At 55.8% G+C, this 15,005-nt stretch overlaps 1 protein-coding gene across 1 annotated transcript; it reads right to left on the bottom strand.

Annotated features, from left to right (window-relative positions):
* Window positions 1-435: 435 nt before the first annotated feature.
* On the bottom strand, window positions 436-6,301 carry PAX1 (paired box 1). The gene is made up of 5 exons (XM_064415869.1): window positions 6,194-6,301; window positions 4,842-5,447; window positions 3,449-3,594; window positions 2,859-3,072; window positions 436-1,045 (listed from the first exon to the last, which is right to left on the bottom strand). Exons 1-5 carry the CDS (start codon window positions 6,195-6,197, stop codon window positions 954-956), a joined length of 1,062 nt encoding a protein of 353 aa, XP_064271939.1. The 5' UTR covers window positions 6,198-6,301; the 3' UTR covers window positions 436-953.
* Window positions 6,302-15,005: the final 8,704 nt, after the last annotated feature.

Here is a 15,005-nt window from a genome sequence, read left to right as displayed (position 1 = left end):
GGGACAAAACCGCGTCCCGGGGTGGGCTGTGCTGGCATCTCCCGGCTCCCTCCCTCCCGCCGAGACGCCCTCTCCGCAGAAATCCCGGCGTGTTTTCTCCTGCCAGGATATTCCCTCCCTGCCCCGCTGCAGGACCTGCCCCTTCCCACACAATGAAGGGATCGACGCCAGCGGCAGCGGCTGGAGGAGCCAGGGAATGCCAAACCCCATCCCGAGCGCATCCCAGCCCGCTGCCCGGCAGGGCGGGGACGCGGGGACAGTCCCCTGGGGGTGGGCAGCCCCCGGGGCCAGGTGATGTGGCGGGGAGGAGGCCACGGAGCGCCGGGATGCGGGAGAATCCCGGGAGGAAGCTCAGGGAGCGATTCCAAGGGATCCCACCGAGTGCTCCCGCTCCCGGAGAGCTGCTCTGGAGCAGGGATGGTGCTCGCCCCGAGGCAGGGTGCCCACGGTTGTCACTTTTTATTAAAGTTCCTTATTATAGAAATATCCCATAAAACGTCCTGGCACTTTTGGTCCGTTTCCAGAGGCACTGGGAAGGGGCTGGAGAAAGGGCTCCAGCCCGGATGCTCCTTGGGGAAGCCGGGAATTGCTCCCCTGGGCTGGGACAGAGCCGGGAATGCTCCCGGCAGTGCCCGGGGACGGAGGGAACCACGGCATCCAACAGTCCTCGGGAGTGTGGGGAAGGAGAAGGAAAAACTGAAAGCAAGGGGGAGAAAATACAATAAAATAAAATAAAATAAAATAAAGAAGGAAGACTGAGTCTCTTCCGTCATCCCTTTCCGATCCGACGGAGGATACGCGTCCCTCCGGGAATGTCCTGCCGGGGATTTGCCGAGGCAGAAAGTCACCTGTCACCGCCCAGGCTGTCCCCTTGTCCCCGCTCCGGGCTTCAGCCCCGGCTGCAGGAGCTGATTCCAAGATTCCAGGAGTCCCTGGGCAGCTGCTCGGCGGCTCTAGGACGAGGAGGTCGGGATGGAGATTCCGTGGATGGCGCTCAGGGGCTCCGGAGCTTTCCCCACGGGGCTGGGGGGTTTTCGGTCCACCCCTGCAGGAAGGGGGAGAGGGAAAAGGACACGAGGCAGGGGATGGAGGGACTCCGAGCGCGGGGGGACGCCCCAAAATCCGCCTCCAGAGCCGCTCGGGGTCCCCCCAGCAGCGATTGTGACCCCCAGTGACAGGGACAAGGCTGGTGGCGGGCCCCGAGCAGCCCCAGCCACGCACAGAGCACATCCCTAAAAGTTCCTAAAATCTGGGGAGTCCTGGGAGGGAACAGTGCCGGGGAGGGGAAGGGGACAGGGCCGTGCCACCATTCCAGAGGTGATGAAATTCCTGCTGAGCTCCGTCCCACCGCAGCTCAGCCCTCGGGAATTCTGCCTTCAGGCACCGGGATGTTCATCCCGGGGCTGCTGGAGGGGTTTCGGGGGAAATCCAAGAAACTGGGAAAGGGCTGAAATTGCCTGGCTGGGTTTTCCTTCCTTCTTTCCAGCCTTTTCCCATTTTTCCCCACTCGCTACAGGTATCCCCCAGCCCACCCTGCCCTTCCTCCTCCAGCTCTTTTGTCGGATAATCCCACATTTTCCTCGTCCCAGAAAAGTGGCAGAACCAGAAAACCGATCCAAAGGGAAAAATGGGGAAAATTTAAAATAAAATTTAAAGAGAAAAATAAAAATCAATTTAAAAACCACACGCAAATAAACCCCACCAATAAATCAAAAAACCTACAAAGGTTTAGAGAAAGTCTGGGGACAAAACAGCTTAAAAAATTGGGAAATCAGAAAATTCAGGCTCCAAATAATTTCAAATACCTCGAAAATACATTAAATATGCAAAGGTGCTGTGGTCGTTTTATATACTTTTTTTTTCCTTTCCGTCTTTGTATTTTTTTTTCGTTCCTTTTTTTTCCTTCTCTCTCTTTCCTTTCTCTCTCCTTTAAATTTTTTTCTTTTTTTTTAATCTTTAAATAATCCTTTTGAGTTATTTGTTTTCTCTCTCAATCGCTCCTCCCCGGCACAGCTGAGGTTACAACTCGCAGCAGGTTAGAAACGGTAAAATTATTAAAAACCAAACAAATAAAAAACTCAATCAAACAAACAAACAAACAAAAAACCCACAGAGAAAACAACCAAAAAATTTTTAAACCCCAGAGAAAACAACACAAAAAAGGACGAATAAACAGGGAATTAATTGTAAATTAATTAAAGTAAAAATAGAAAGTAAATAGAAATATTAATAGAAAGTAAAAAATGTCGGCAAAATTACAAAAATGTCGGGAAAATTACAAAAATGTCGAAGGGAAATTTATAGCCAGGGCGGAAAAATCGGGATTTTTAAAACGAGAGAATCGAGCTCTGTTAATGAGACGAAATAATTAACGGGAGATAAAAGCAACGCCCCCTCGGACGGCCTCAAATTGCTCCCGTGGGATTCCCGGCGGAGCGTTCGGAGGGAAATAATTCATTAATAACCCCGGGAACCAATTAAATAAACTAACAGTTAATTATGATAACTAATAACTCTAAACAAACAGTTCAATCATTGCTGTCAGTTCCTAATTAACAGGTAATTACTGGGAATTACTGCTTCCCTGTCAAGGCTTCTGCTTTTGCAGGAAGGCTCCCGGTGCTTGGAATGGGGGACCAGGGGAGAGGCTCCCGCTCTGTCCGCCACATTCCCGGCGGGATGAGCAGCCCGGGGACCCTCCCCATTCCCTGGCGCTTCCCGGCGAGCGAGCAGGGAAATCCCAACGCGGGGATCCCCGGGAATGGGGGGGATCGCTCAGACCCCCCCTGCGGCTGCGGGTCCCCGCCGGCCCTGTCCCCGCGCTGTCCCCGCGCTGTCCCCGCGCTGTCCCCGCTCACCTTCACTGCCGGGCTGCTTGAAGGCCATGGCCAGCTCGCCGCCGGCCACCGTCACGCCGTGGCCGTGGTGGCCCAGGGGGGTCCCCTGCGGCTGCCAGGGGGGGCCCGGGGCGATGTAGGCGCCGGGGGAGCCGCCGTAGACGCCGGGCTGGCCGGAGGGGGGGTAAGCGCAGGCCGGCAGGAATGTGCCCATGGAGGAGAGCCCCGCGCCGGGCTGGGGACAGGGACGGGCACACAAGGGGACAGGGGCTCAGAATCCGCGGGGGGACCCCGCTCGGGGGCGGACGGGGCTCCCTGTCCTCCCTCCCCACCTCGCTGGCCCCTCCCTGCTCTCCCCGCCTTGTCCTCCCCTGCCCCATTCCAGCCCCACTGGTGCCGCGCTTCCCTGTCCCCTCGTGTCCCCTCGTGTCCCCTCGTGTCCCCTCGTGTCCCCCCAGCCCTCACCTGCGGGTATTTGATGTCGCCTGGTCCCCTCGTGTCCCCTCCTGCCTCCAGCCCTCACCTGCGGATATTTGATGTCGCCTTGTCCTCCCCTGTCCCCTCGTGTCCCCTCGTGTCCCCTCGTGTCCCCTCGTGTCCCCAGCCCTCACCTGCGGGTATTTGATGTCGCCGTCCAGGGCAGCCTTGTCCAGCCCGTTGACCGCCTGGCCCGGCCCGGGAAAGCCGCTCCTGTTCACGCCGGGCCACTCCTCCATCTTTGGGGGGTACGCGGCCCCCTCGGTGCCAGCCAGAGCCCCTGGGGAACAAAACGTCAGCGCCGAGCCCCCCGGGCCAGGCCCGAGCAGCTTTTGGGGTGAAACAGAGGGAATTCCGGCTTTTCCAAACGCCTAAACCCAAGGACTGGGGGCACAAAAATCCGCGTTCCCTCCAGCATCCCGAAATTTGGGATCGCACGGCGGGGAGAGGCTGTGGTGTCCCCCCCAAAACCCGCTCGCCGTCTCCCCCCTCCCTCTCCCAATTCCCAATCCCCGATAATTTAGGGGCTCCAATTTCTCTCCCGACGAAGGGGATTTGGAGAAGTGACATCGGAATTTTAAGGATAAATGATTGCGCGGGGGGGAAACGCATGCGGTTGATTTACTCGGGCCTTTGGAAGGATGAAAGGACCCGCCACCCCCTGCCACGGCCCGCTTGTCCCCCCTTGGAGCCGCCGGGGCTCGGCCTTGGCGCTGCCGCTGCTCCCGGAGCCCCAAAATTCCCAGATTCCTCGGAAGAATCCTGGAGGATCCGAGTTGCCTTCTCTTCCCTTTCCTCCCTGATTTTTCCTCTCCTCTTGTTTTTCCCTCTTTTTCCCTCCTTTTCACATATATATATATATTCAATTTTTTTATTATTTTTTTAAATCCCCCTTTGCGGAGCGAAATTCAGGGCTCCGAATTTGCGGTCGGCAATCTATCATCCCTAGGAAAATATTTTCCACATTTTTCATAAAAAGTTCAAGATGTGGCTGAGCCGAGGCCGCATCTGGCCCCGCCGCCCCGACGGGCTGGTGGAGCGGGGGGAGGCCCTTGGGAGAAAAAAGGGGAAAATGGGGGGCGGGGGGGGAAGGAAAATATACGAAACAAACAAAAAAATTGGAACAAACAGCAAAAAAAAACCCGAAAGAAACAACAAAAACTCGAAATAAACTAAGAAGCTGAAACTAATAAAAAAGCAGGAAAGACGCAAAAAGGCACGAAATGAGCAAAGAGGCACGAACCAAATAAAAAAAGCCGAAAGAAGCAAAAAAGAAATCGCCGAGTGAGCCAAGAGGCAGGAAACAAACAAAACCCCCGAAACAAATAAAAAACCCGAAACCAACAAACAAAACAAAACAAAACAGAAAGGAAAGAACAAAAAACCGGCAACACAAAGAGACAAAAAAAAAAAAATAAAAATAATAAAAAAATGAAATAAAAAAAAGCTAAACCGACAAAAAATAGGCCAAAAAAAGAAAACTATGAAAGGATGAGGGGTGCGGGGAGCGGAATTGCCGGTACCCACCCGCCTGCTCCACGAAGGTGCGGATGCCCAGGATGTTGGTGACCGAGTGCGCCGAGGGCCAGGAGCGGGGCAGCGCCACCGGGGGTGCCCCGAGGTGTCCCCCGGGGTGCGGGCCGGCCTTGGCGGGCGGCGGGGCGGCGGCGCCGGGGTACGGGTACTGGTAGATGTGGGCGCAGGGCAGCGCGGCCGGGGGCGGCCCGGCGGGGGCCAGCGGGCCGATCTTGTTGCGCAGGATGCGGCTGATGGAGCTGACCGAGGGCACGTTGTACTTGTCGCACACGCCGTCGGCCAGCAGGCGGTCGCGGATCTCCCAGGCGAAGATGCCGGGGTCGCCCTGCTTGTAGTCGCGGATGTGCTTGACCACGGCCGGCGTGGTGACCCGCGGCTTGCTGCCGCCGATGGCCCCGGGCAGGATGGAGCCCGTCTCGTGGTAGCGGGCCAGGATCTTGCTGACGCAGCCGTGCGACACGCGGAGCTGGCGGCTGATGTCGCAGGGCCGGATGCCGAGCTGCGCCAGCTCCACGATCCGCAGGCGGATGGCGTTGGGCAGCGGGCGCCCGTTCACGAAGACGCCGCCCAGCTGGTTCACCTCGCCGTAGGTGTGCTCTGCGGGGCGGGAGGGCACGGCATGGCACGGCATGGCACGGGGCGGGATGGCACGGCACGGCACGGAGCGGCGAGCGGGGGCGGGATGGGGATGGCGCTGCAGCGGGAAGGGGAGAAGGGAGAAAAGCGGGGAGAAAGGGGAAGGGGAAGCCAGGAAGGAGCAAAAAAGGGAAGAAAGGAAAAGGAATGGAAGAAAAGGAAAGGGGGAAAAAAAGGAAGAAAAATTGAAGGGAAAAAAGAAGGGGGAAAAAGGAAGAAAAATTGAAGGAAAAAAGAAGGGGGAAAAAATGAAAAAGGAAAAAGGAAGGGGGGGAAGGAAAGGGAGGAAAAACAAAAAGAGAATGAGAGGAGAAGAGGGAAAAGAGAGAGAGAAGAGCCCAAGGTAAGGGGAAAGAGAGAAAGGAGAAATACAGACCAAAAAGTGAGATAAAAGTGACAGTAAAAAAAGAATGGGGAGGAAAGACTGGGAAAGAATGAGAGGAAAAGAAAAGTCAGAAACGACGAGGGGAGAAAAAAAGGACACAGAAAAAGCAGAGCGGGACAAAAGGGGAGAAGGCAAAAGAACGGGAACGGGAGAAGAACTCGCAGGCAGACAGCGGAGCGAAAGCGAAGGGAAGCGCGGGGAGCACGGAGCAGCCCGGAGCCCTCCCGGCACCCCGGCACCCCCAGCCGCCTCCTGCCCCTTCCCGGTGCCCTGCTCGGCCAGGAGCCCGTCCCGGAGCCCGTCCGGGGCCGGCCGCACTCACCCATGGCCCGGCGCGGGGCGGGCGCAGCCGCGGCATAGAGAGCGAGCCCGGGGGGCGGCCGGGCCGGGGGGTCCTGGCGGCGCCGGCAGCGAGCCCCGCTCGCGGGGAGCCCCCGCCGCTCCTCGGGATCAATTTGACGTGGGAATCGCGTCAATCGCGGCCGTCACGGCGGCGGCGCCGCCGCCCATTGGCTCCCGCCCGCTCCTAAATGGCCGCGGCCGGCGGGGCCGGGGGAGCCGCCCCCTCCGCCCGCCCCCTCGGGGCCCCGCCGCCGAGCCCCCCCGAGCGGCCCCGAGCCGCGGGAGGGCACGGCGGGGACCCCGCGGGGCTCTCACGGCCCCCCGAGCTGCGGGCGGCCCGGTCCCTCCCCGCGGGGTTCCCACGCGCGACAGGGACACGCACCTGCCCCGCCCGGCCCCGCCGGCAGCCGCGGGTGGGGACACGGCCGGGCTGCGGGACAGCACGGGACAGAGGCGATTTCGGGAGACACGGAGCCCGCCGGGGGCGAAATCCGCCTGATTCGGCCCAAAAAACCCCTCCCGGGAGCGAATCCGTGGGGGCGAGCGGCAGCGGGATTCCCGGGGATTTTCATCCCCCCTCACGGGGAGCTCGGTGGGAAGACCGTGAGTGTTTCCCGGGAAAGACTGGAAGGTGGGGGGGGGGCTCGGGGGGAAGCAGCGGGTGGAAAAGCCTCCCCTTGGGGGGTGTAAAGCGGGGGGCTGGGGGCGAAGCAGAGCCTGTCACCCCCGTGTCCGCGAGGGGCACCACATCCAGCGGGGCACCGCATCCGAGCGGGGAGAGGAGAAGGAAAAGCAGAGGATCGATGCTCCGGGAGCCTGGCCCGGCCCAGGGGCGGGGGTCCCGCGGGGGCTCCCGGCCCCGGTGCCCGCCCCGCCGCCACGGGCTCGCCCCGGGGAGCGGCGGTGGAAAAGCGGCCGGGAAAGGCAGGTGCGGCTCTGCCGGCCCTGCGCATCCCCGGGATGGGTTTTTGGGGTTTTTGGGGTTTTTGGGGTTTTTGGGGTTTTTTTCCCCCCGCGGCCCGCGCGCGGAGGAGCTGCGGGGCTGGAGCATCCCTCGCTCCCTGGGGATGGGGATTTCCAAGGAAAAGATCCCGGCAGGAAAAGGTTCCCCGCACGCCACCCGCGTGCCCGGAACCCTGCCGGGCTCCCGGGGACATCACCGGGATCTAGCCCCCGCTGGAATGTGCGCCTGGATGCAGCGGGGATGGAAAGGGAGCTGGGGCAAACGGGAAAATGTAAAAAATAAAAAAGAGGGAAAGGAATAATAGAAAGGAAACGAAGTGGAAGATGGAGGGAAATCAAAATGAAAAGAAAACGAAGAAGGAAAAAAAAGGAGGGAAGAGAGGTAGATGATGGGGGAAATTAAAAAAAAGGAAGGGAAAATAAAAGCAAAATGGAAATAGTTTTTAAAATTAGGATAAAGGAAAATAACTAAGGAAAAATAAGGGAAAACAGAAAATTATTGAACGGACTGGGAAAAGAAAGAGAGGAAAAGAAGGAAAATGAAAGGCGCGGCTGCTCAGGTGAGATGTGGCAGGAAAATCCCAATTAATTTGCTCCCTGTCCAGCTCCCTGCGGAACTCCAGGAGCAGCACGGGACCCCCAAATCTGCTCCCCCCTGGCCATTCCCTGCCCTGCCCTGGTCGCGATGGTTTCCATCTGCTCCGGCTCCTCTTTCCCTTCTCCAGCCCCTCTTTCCCGGCCTGAACTCGATCCGGCGTGAAAAAAAAATATTTTAAAAAACCCAATTTTCCCTGGTTTTGCCAAAGCAGCTGGAATTTTGTGGGTGTTTTTATGCCGGGCTGAGCATCGGGTGACAGGCACGATTTTACGTCATTAATTTTGCTGAATAAAAATCCAGAGGAACAGGGAGCTCTGGAAGCTTTTTTATTTTCTATTTTTAATTTTTTTTTTATTTTTAAATAGATATATCAGGAATACTGGATGGAAATATCAAGAATATTGGATAGCAATGTCAAGGATGTTCTTCTGCTGCAGCAGCTGGAGATTAGAATAGTTAAAGGTAGGGAGTCCTGGGTTTTTCATCAGTATTTATTCCTGACTATTTACTATAAAATAATATAATTAATATTATACTGTAATAGAATAATGCTGTTAAATTATTCTACAATAATAATCATACATTCTATTGTTGTGTTGTTATCTAACACTACCATCCTATGTACATTATTTTATTATTTGTTATTAATTGATCACCGATTCAGGAACGCTGGGGCTCTTACAGGAGTTTATGGAGCTCCCTTTCCATCGGGATCAAACCAAACTGGAAAATCCTGTGGGATCAGACACTCTGAAAACCCCCAGTGAGTGCTGGGTGCCTCAGCCTGCGCTTTGCGTGTCACAAAATTCCAACGGGATTTTTTTCTCCAGCATTTTGCCCAAATGCAGGGAGTTTGAGGATCCCAAAAAATCTTCGTGGTGGCTGAAGAAAAAGGTTTGAGAGCTCAGCAAAATAAAATCCTTCTCAAGAGCTTCTCTCTGAGCATCTCTGTCAGGTCTGTCAAGGCCACAGCTTCGATAATTAACAATAATATTTGTCAAAAGCGATTTTCTTCCGTAAAATCGCTCCCTGCCAGAGGCTCCTCAAACCCACCCGGATTAAAACCACACCAAACCCCCCGGGAGTTTTTCCATTTGATTTTATTTTTTCCCCCTAAAAAACCCCTCTGCTTTCTCTGATGGGAAATTCTAAAAGCGAAAACCAGAGCGGGATCCCGGATCCTTTAAATAAAAAAAAATTCCTGATGGAAAAGTTTGCCCATCCGAGGGCAACGCGGAGCGTTGAAAATCCTCAATAAATCGCACGGATCCATCCTGCTTTTCTCTTTATCTGGATTTTCTCCTGCTTTTCTGCCCGGGGACCGTTTCAGTGGCTTTGGAATCTCATTCCATGCCCGGGTGGAGCGAGGGTCCGTGCAGCTCCAGCCGCATCCCACCCCTCTGGATGTGCCCGGTGCCCCCTTTCCTTCCCAGGGCTTGATACTGGAAAACACCGAGTATTTTGGGAAGAATCCCGGTTAACGGCGGGGTCCGGGGCTGGAGGGAGGGGGGATTGGAGGTTGGTCCCTGCAAATCCCGCTCGGCACATCTGGGAGCCGCCTGCCAGGAGGGGCCGGCAGGAGCAGCCGCCGCCTCTGGAAAGGGCTCGGGGAGCCGGGATCCCGCAGGGAATGAGGGAAAGGACAGAGCCGGGCTCCTTCCTCTCCCTCCCGCCATTCCCGGGAAAACCGGCATGGAAATTCCTGCTGGGAACCCGCCTGTGGTGGGGGCGGGAGGTGCCGTGGGACGCGAGCAGCTCCTTCCCACAGGGAGCCCTCCTGGAATCCTGGAATCATGAAATCCTTGAGGCTGGAAAAGCCCCCAAGACCACGGAGCCCAGGTGGGTGTCCCTCTCCTTGGGGAATATTCCCTGGCTCCTCCAGCGCTCTGAAAGGGAAACAAAACTCCCTCCCAATATTTTCCCTCGGGATGAGGTCCCGCTTCAGGCTGGGGGAGCCTTGGCCGGGTGGAAATCCAGGCGGGATCAGCTGCCGAGCCCCGGCCCGGCTCTGCAAACAAACCCCACACGTGCTGGGGCTGCTAAAGCCATTCCCGGTGTTTTCCTGGCGGGATGGATCCCTCCTCCCGGCCACCACGGAGCGGCAGGGCCGCGGGCTTGGCGAGGAGCGGAATTTTGGGTTGTGCTGCTGAAAAAGCACCTCGGGGAGGCTGGAACAGCACCCGGGGCATCCGGAGAGCTGGGGAGAGCCGGGAATCTGCCCCTCCTCGGGAAGAGCTGGGAGCAGATCCCATAGGATTCGGTAATGCTTGAGTCAGGTTTTAGGGCATGGATGCACCCAGCACCGTTTAATGCAGGAGCTTCTCGTCCTGAGAGGAAATCTCACCCTCATCTTGTGGGAAAGAGGCTGGGGTGTACGTGAGGGTGGCCTGAAAAGTGGGATAAGCAATCCAGTGATTTCCCGAGGGATGGCTCTGAACCTGCTGGGCTGCTCAGCCAGAAAAGTGGGGAAAAAACAAAAAAACAACAAAAAAACCCGTTGGTTTTCCTCAAGGTCCTTTGGCTTTGATGGTGGAGGTGGAATTTAAACAACATTTTATAGGGCTGAATATTAATTTAACAGCGCTAAATGTGATGGTATTGAATATATAAACACTGAATTTTAGTCCCGGATTTTCCAGTGTCCCCTCTGCAGCTCCTCCCGCTGGTGCCACACCCCAGAGCCAGGGCTGTGCCCAGGGTGCCGTTCTGGCCATGCCAGCGCTCCCTGGGGCAGCTCCAGAGGATTTCCCCGGGGCCCGGAGCCATTTGGAGGCAGGTAAACTCTTTTCAGGGCTCATTTCCCAGCAGAAACTCTCCCCGGTGTGAAAATGCAGGGCCAGAGCGAGGTGAGCAGCACAGAACATTACAACCACCATAAAGGCCCCGAATAATCACAGCAAAACTCTGTTTATGTCTCCCTGTGTGGGAATGGGGGATATAAAATGGGATTTAAAGCCGTGAAGAGCTGCCTTGTCCGCTCCAGCCAATTCCTTAATCCCAAAAGTCCCTCTCCCTCTGCTTCCCATCCCTGCCTGACAGCTCCTCCTTGCACATGGCCTTTAAAATTAAAGATGAGGGGGATAAAAAAGAACATTCCCTCACTGCTCTGCCTCCCTGAATCTGCAGGAGACCATCTAAATAAACCAGAAAATAATTATTTATGGCTTTATAAATTGTTGTCACTAATTTCTCCAGGAGTAAAAACAACTCTTTGGAGCAAAATGGGATTTTTCAGTGGGTTTTTTTTGGGTTTTTTTTTTTTTTTGGGGGGGGGGGTTAAGTTTGTTTGGTTTTGGTGGGGTTTTTGGGGTTTTTTTTTTTTTGTTTTGTTTTTTGGGTTTTTGTTTTTCAGGTGTGTGGGGTTGAGTAGAAATATTTTTGAGCTGAGAAAGATTTGGGGTTTTGGACTTGTTTGGTTGTTGTTTTATTCTTTTTTTCCCAGTTTAAGAGAAAGTGGCTGGGAAAGTTTCATTTCATTCGAGAAAAGCTCAAATGGTTTTTTGGTAAAGTGAATTGTGCTGCTCTTCTGGAACAGCAGGGGTGGGATGGAGCCTTGGAATGGGAATATCCGGGATGGGGAGCATGGACTGGGATTGCAGTGGAATTCCCTCCCCTAAATCCAACACTGCTCCCACAGGGAAAGCACCCGGGATTTTGGAGTTATTGTGTGCTACCGGAAGTGCTCTGTGCCAAAATTCTAGGCCAGTAATTGGGATAAAATGGGAATGAAATTTCACATCTTGTCCTGGCAAGAGGGAAACGGGAGCTCCCTTTGGAAAGGCTGCACACAAACAATGCTGCTGCCACTCATCCCGTGGCATCGCCAGCCGGGCGCTCTCCGGGCACTGGTTTCCATTTATTCCCCGGGATTCTGGGAGATGTCAGCAGAATTTAACACACATGACGCGGGCAGATGAATGAGCTGGATCCTTTTCTGGGAACGAGCATTCCCGGGGCTCCGCGTGGTTCCGCAGCTCCAGAGCTGGGGGGATTTGTTCTCAGAGATCTGGACTCCATTTCAGGCCGGGGAAATCGCGCTGAAGCCAAGGGAGGCGCTTCCCACTCCCGCCAACAGGTCCCAGGAATGCACTTAAAACCCGGGTTTGACTTTAAAGCCAGGCTTAAGTCTTGCTTCTGCTGAAAGGCGAGGGATTTAAAAGAGCATTTCTGGGTTTACCTGGCGCTGGGCTTGTCAAAGAACCCTGCAGGATGCTGGAAGTTTTAGGGATCCAGGTTGTCCTTCTGCGTTGTCTGGGAGCTCTGATATCCCAGAATTGTCTGGATAAACACCATGGATATGCCCAGCCAGCAGTTTTTGGAGATTGTGCCCCATCCTTCCCCTCTCAGCTGTGCTTTCCCCACGGGAGGTGAGGGATTTCCAGCCCAAATTCCTGCTCGTGCCCCTCTCCACCTTCGCTCCATCAAGGCATCAACTCCTGCTCCAAATCCTTCCTCCAAAGCAGCCCAGGTAGAGAAGAAATTCCCCCAGGACATGGCCTGGATCAGGTCATTGCCCCCAAAACACATTTGGGAGTGATCCAATGCTGGTGCCACAGGAGCCTGATGGCTCCAGATCCTTCCACAGGGAGCAGGATCCGGGGGAAAGGAGCATCAACATCAGGGAATAATGCTGGGAGCTCAAAACCCAGCTCAGGCAGGGAGACGAGGGAATTGCCTGGGATGGGGGCACTGGGAGAGCACAGGAAACCCTCTGCCATGAGCTGCTTTTCCCTCTCCTTACCTGCTCCAAGGTCCAGCACCTGCAGGGATTCATTTCCTCGGGATGAAATTCCTCTGATGGAAACCAAGAGATAACAGCCACAGAGAACCATCCCCATCCCGAGCCTGGCTCTGGCGTTCCCCTTTGGAAATAATTTATATCCTCTGGTCTGCTGGGCTTGTCCCACCAGCCCTAATGACTGGTTCTGTTTAATTTTCAGCTGCTTAATTGCAGCCGAACACTTCAACACCACTAAATTAAAACAAGCTCCCAGCGTTTCCTTGCCTGGGCTCCTGGCCCCGCTCCAAGGGGCGCTTAAAGCAACCTCACATGGTTTATTCCTGCCACACAGGCTGCTCCCTTCCCAAAAAACCCTGTGTGTGCCTGAACCCACCGAAGTGGGAGCATGGAAAACAACTTCCAGGCAGGACACGACCGGGATGAGGCCGGGATCCCTCCTCCCAAAAGTATCCAGCCATTCCCGTGGCCTGGAAATGGGTTTGGGGGGCAGGAGCATCCTACAGGGGAGCAGAGCCCGGCCTGGAGAGACTGCCCTGATGGAGAAGCTGCTGTTGGTGGGGTTTATCCCAGGAAATTCAACATCTTGGAGCAAATTTCCCAGTGTGGAAGCTCTGTGGGTATCAGGTACCCATTGAAAAGGAGCCAGAGGAAATGGAGCTCCTCCAGCAGTTCATATTCCCAGGTAACGGATGTTTAGGGTTGGGATGTGCCTTTCCAGCACCATTCAGGGGGGATTGTTTGCTTTGGGGATGGATGTGCTTGGGTGGGGGGCTGGGAATCCATCAGCAGTGCCAGGGCTGGGACACAGAGCCGGGGGAGCAAAGGACAAACAGGATCTGCAGGGAGCGGGGAGAAACGAGCTGAGGCCAAAGCTGGTCCCTCTGCAGCCACCCACCCCATCCCATCCCATCCCAATCCCATCCCACCCCATCCCATCCCATCCCAATCCCATCCCACCCCATCCCATCCCACCCCATCCCATCCCATCCCACCCCATCCCACCCCATCCCATCCCATCCCACCCCATCCCACCCCATCCCATCCCATCCCACCCCACCAGGAGAGAGGGAGAGACTCAACCCCTGAGGGAGGCAAAGCAACCCCCTTTAACTGGGGGGTAAAAATAACCCGAACCTGCAAAAAAACAACCCCAGCCCATGGAAAACTCCTATAAAGTTGAAAGGCTCTGGAAGCCGGGCAGGCTCCCCGTGCCCATAAATAATTTCCTCGTGGATCAGCGGAAACAATGCAATTAGGGGCCGGCTGCGTGCAGCACGGTGGGACTGCAGCCAGTGAATCCCTGGGAATGCTCAGACATCGGGCAGCAGCTCCGAGACTCCTCCCGGCTGCCCGGAGGGTTCGGGATTTTAACAAGGTTTTGCCCTCTTTAGACCAGGAAAGGGCCAGGCCTGGCTGCTGCAGGGATGAAGCAGGATGCTGGGATGAGGGATAGGATGGATTGGGAAATGGGAAATGTGGCTCAGCCTGGAAGGAGCTGTGGGATGAGGGGATGCTGCTCCATGGGGCCGTGCTCACCCTCCCCCCGCCAAAAAAAAAAAAAAAAAAAAAGGTTTTTTGCTTTTTCTTTGCTCAGAAAACTGAGGGGAAACGGGATAAAAAGGAAGTTAAAGGAGGCCTTGCACGGACACCTGGGGGAAGGAGGAGCCCGAGAAAAGCCGGGTTTGTGCCAGGTTACCTGATCCCGGTGCGGGCTGGGCTGGGAGCAGCGGGCTGCCCGATCCTTATCTCGGCAGGAGACACAATCCCCCGGGTCTCTCTGCTCCAGCGCCGGGGAGAAAACACCTCCAGCGCATTTCCTGCTGCCAGCCCCTGGGCCGGCGGGGAGAGGGAGCCCAGAGCCACTGACCCGCACGGGATCTGCTCTCCTGCAGAAAATTCCTTCCCCTGGGATGAACAAAGCCGCCAGTGAACCTGAGCAGGATTGATTTTCCTCAAAAAGCCCAGCGGTCCAAATCCTCTGGGATTCCTTCCCATCTCCCTTAGGAGCTGGAGTGGCTCCTGCACTTTTCCAAGGGAGTGAGAGTGACAGGGGACACCCATCCATCCATCCATGAATCCATCCATCCATCCATCCATCCATCCATCCATCCATCCATCCATCCATCCATCCATCCATCCATCCATCCTTTGGATCTCCGCTGCTCCATGCCCACCCTCTTCACCACCCACTGGCCAATCTCAACCCCAAAAATCTTCATTTCTTCCCAGTGGGACACAGGGCTGGGGGTGAGCCCAAGCTGCGTCCCTGTCCCAAGGAGGGGGCTCCCACAGGGAGCCACCAGCACATGGGAAAAGGCTCCAGAGCTGCTTATTCCTCCGTCCTGAGGGATTTTCTCTGGAGAGGGCTCAGCCGGGGTCCTGCCTGTGGGTGCTCCCCACAGCCCTTCCAGAGGCTGCAAAAGAGGGATGATGAGCTCAAGGAGGGTGAACAAATATCCCAGGGTAATTTGGAATGGGGGGAAGGAAAAG

The sequence above is a fragment of the Passer domesticus genome, chromosome 3 (assembly GCF_036417665.1).
Source record: "Passer domesticus isolate bPasDom1 chromosome 3, bPasDom1.hap1, whole genome shotgun sequence".
Lineage (NCBI taxonomy): Eukaryota > Metazoa > Chordata > Aves > Passeriformes > Passeridae > Passer > Passer domesticus.
Note: the sequence above shows the minus strand (reverse complement) of the source record. Positions and strands in the feature narration are given on the sequence as shown.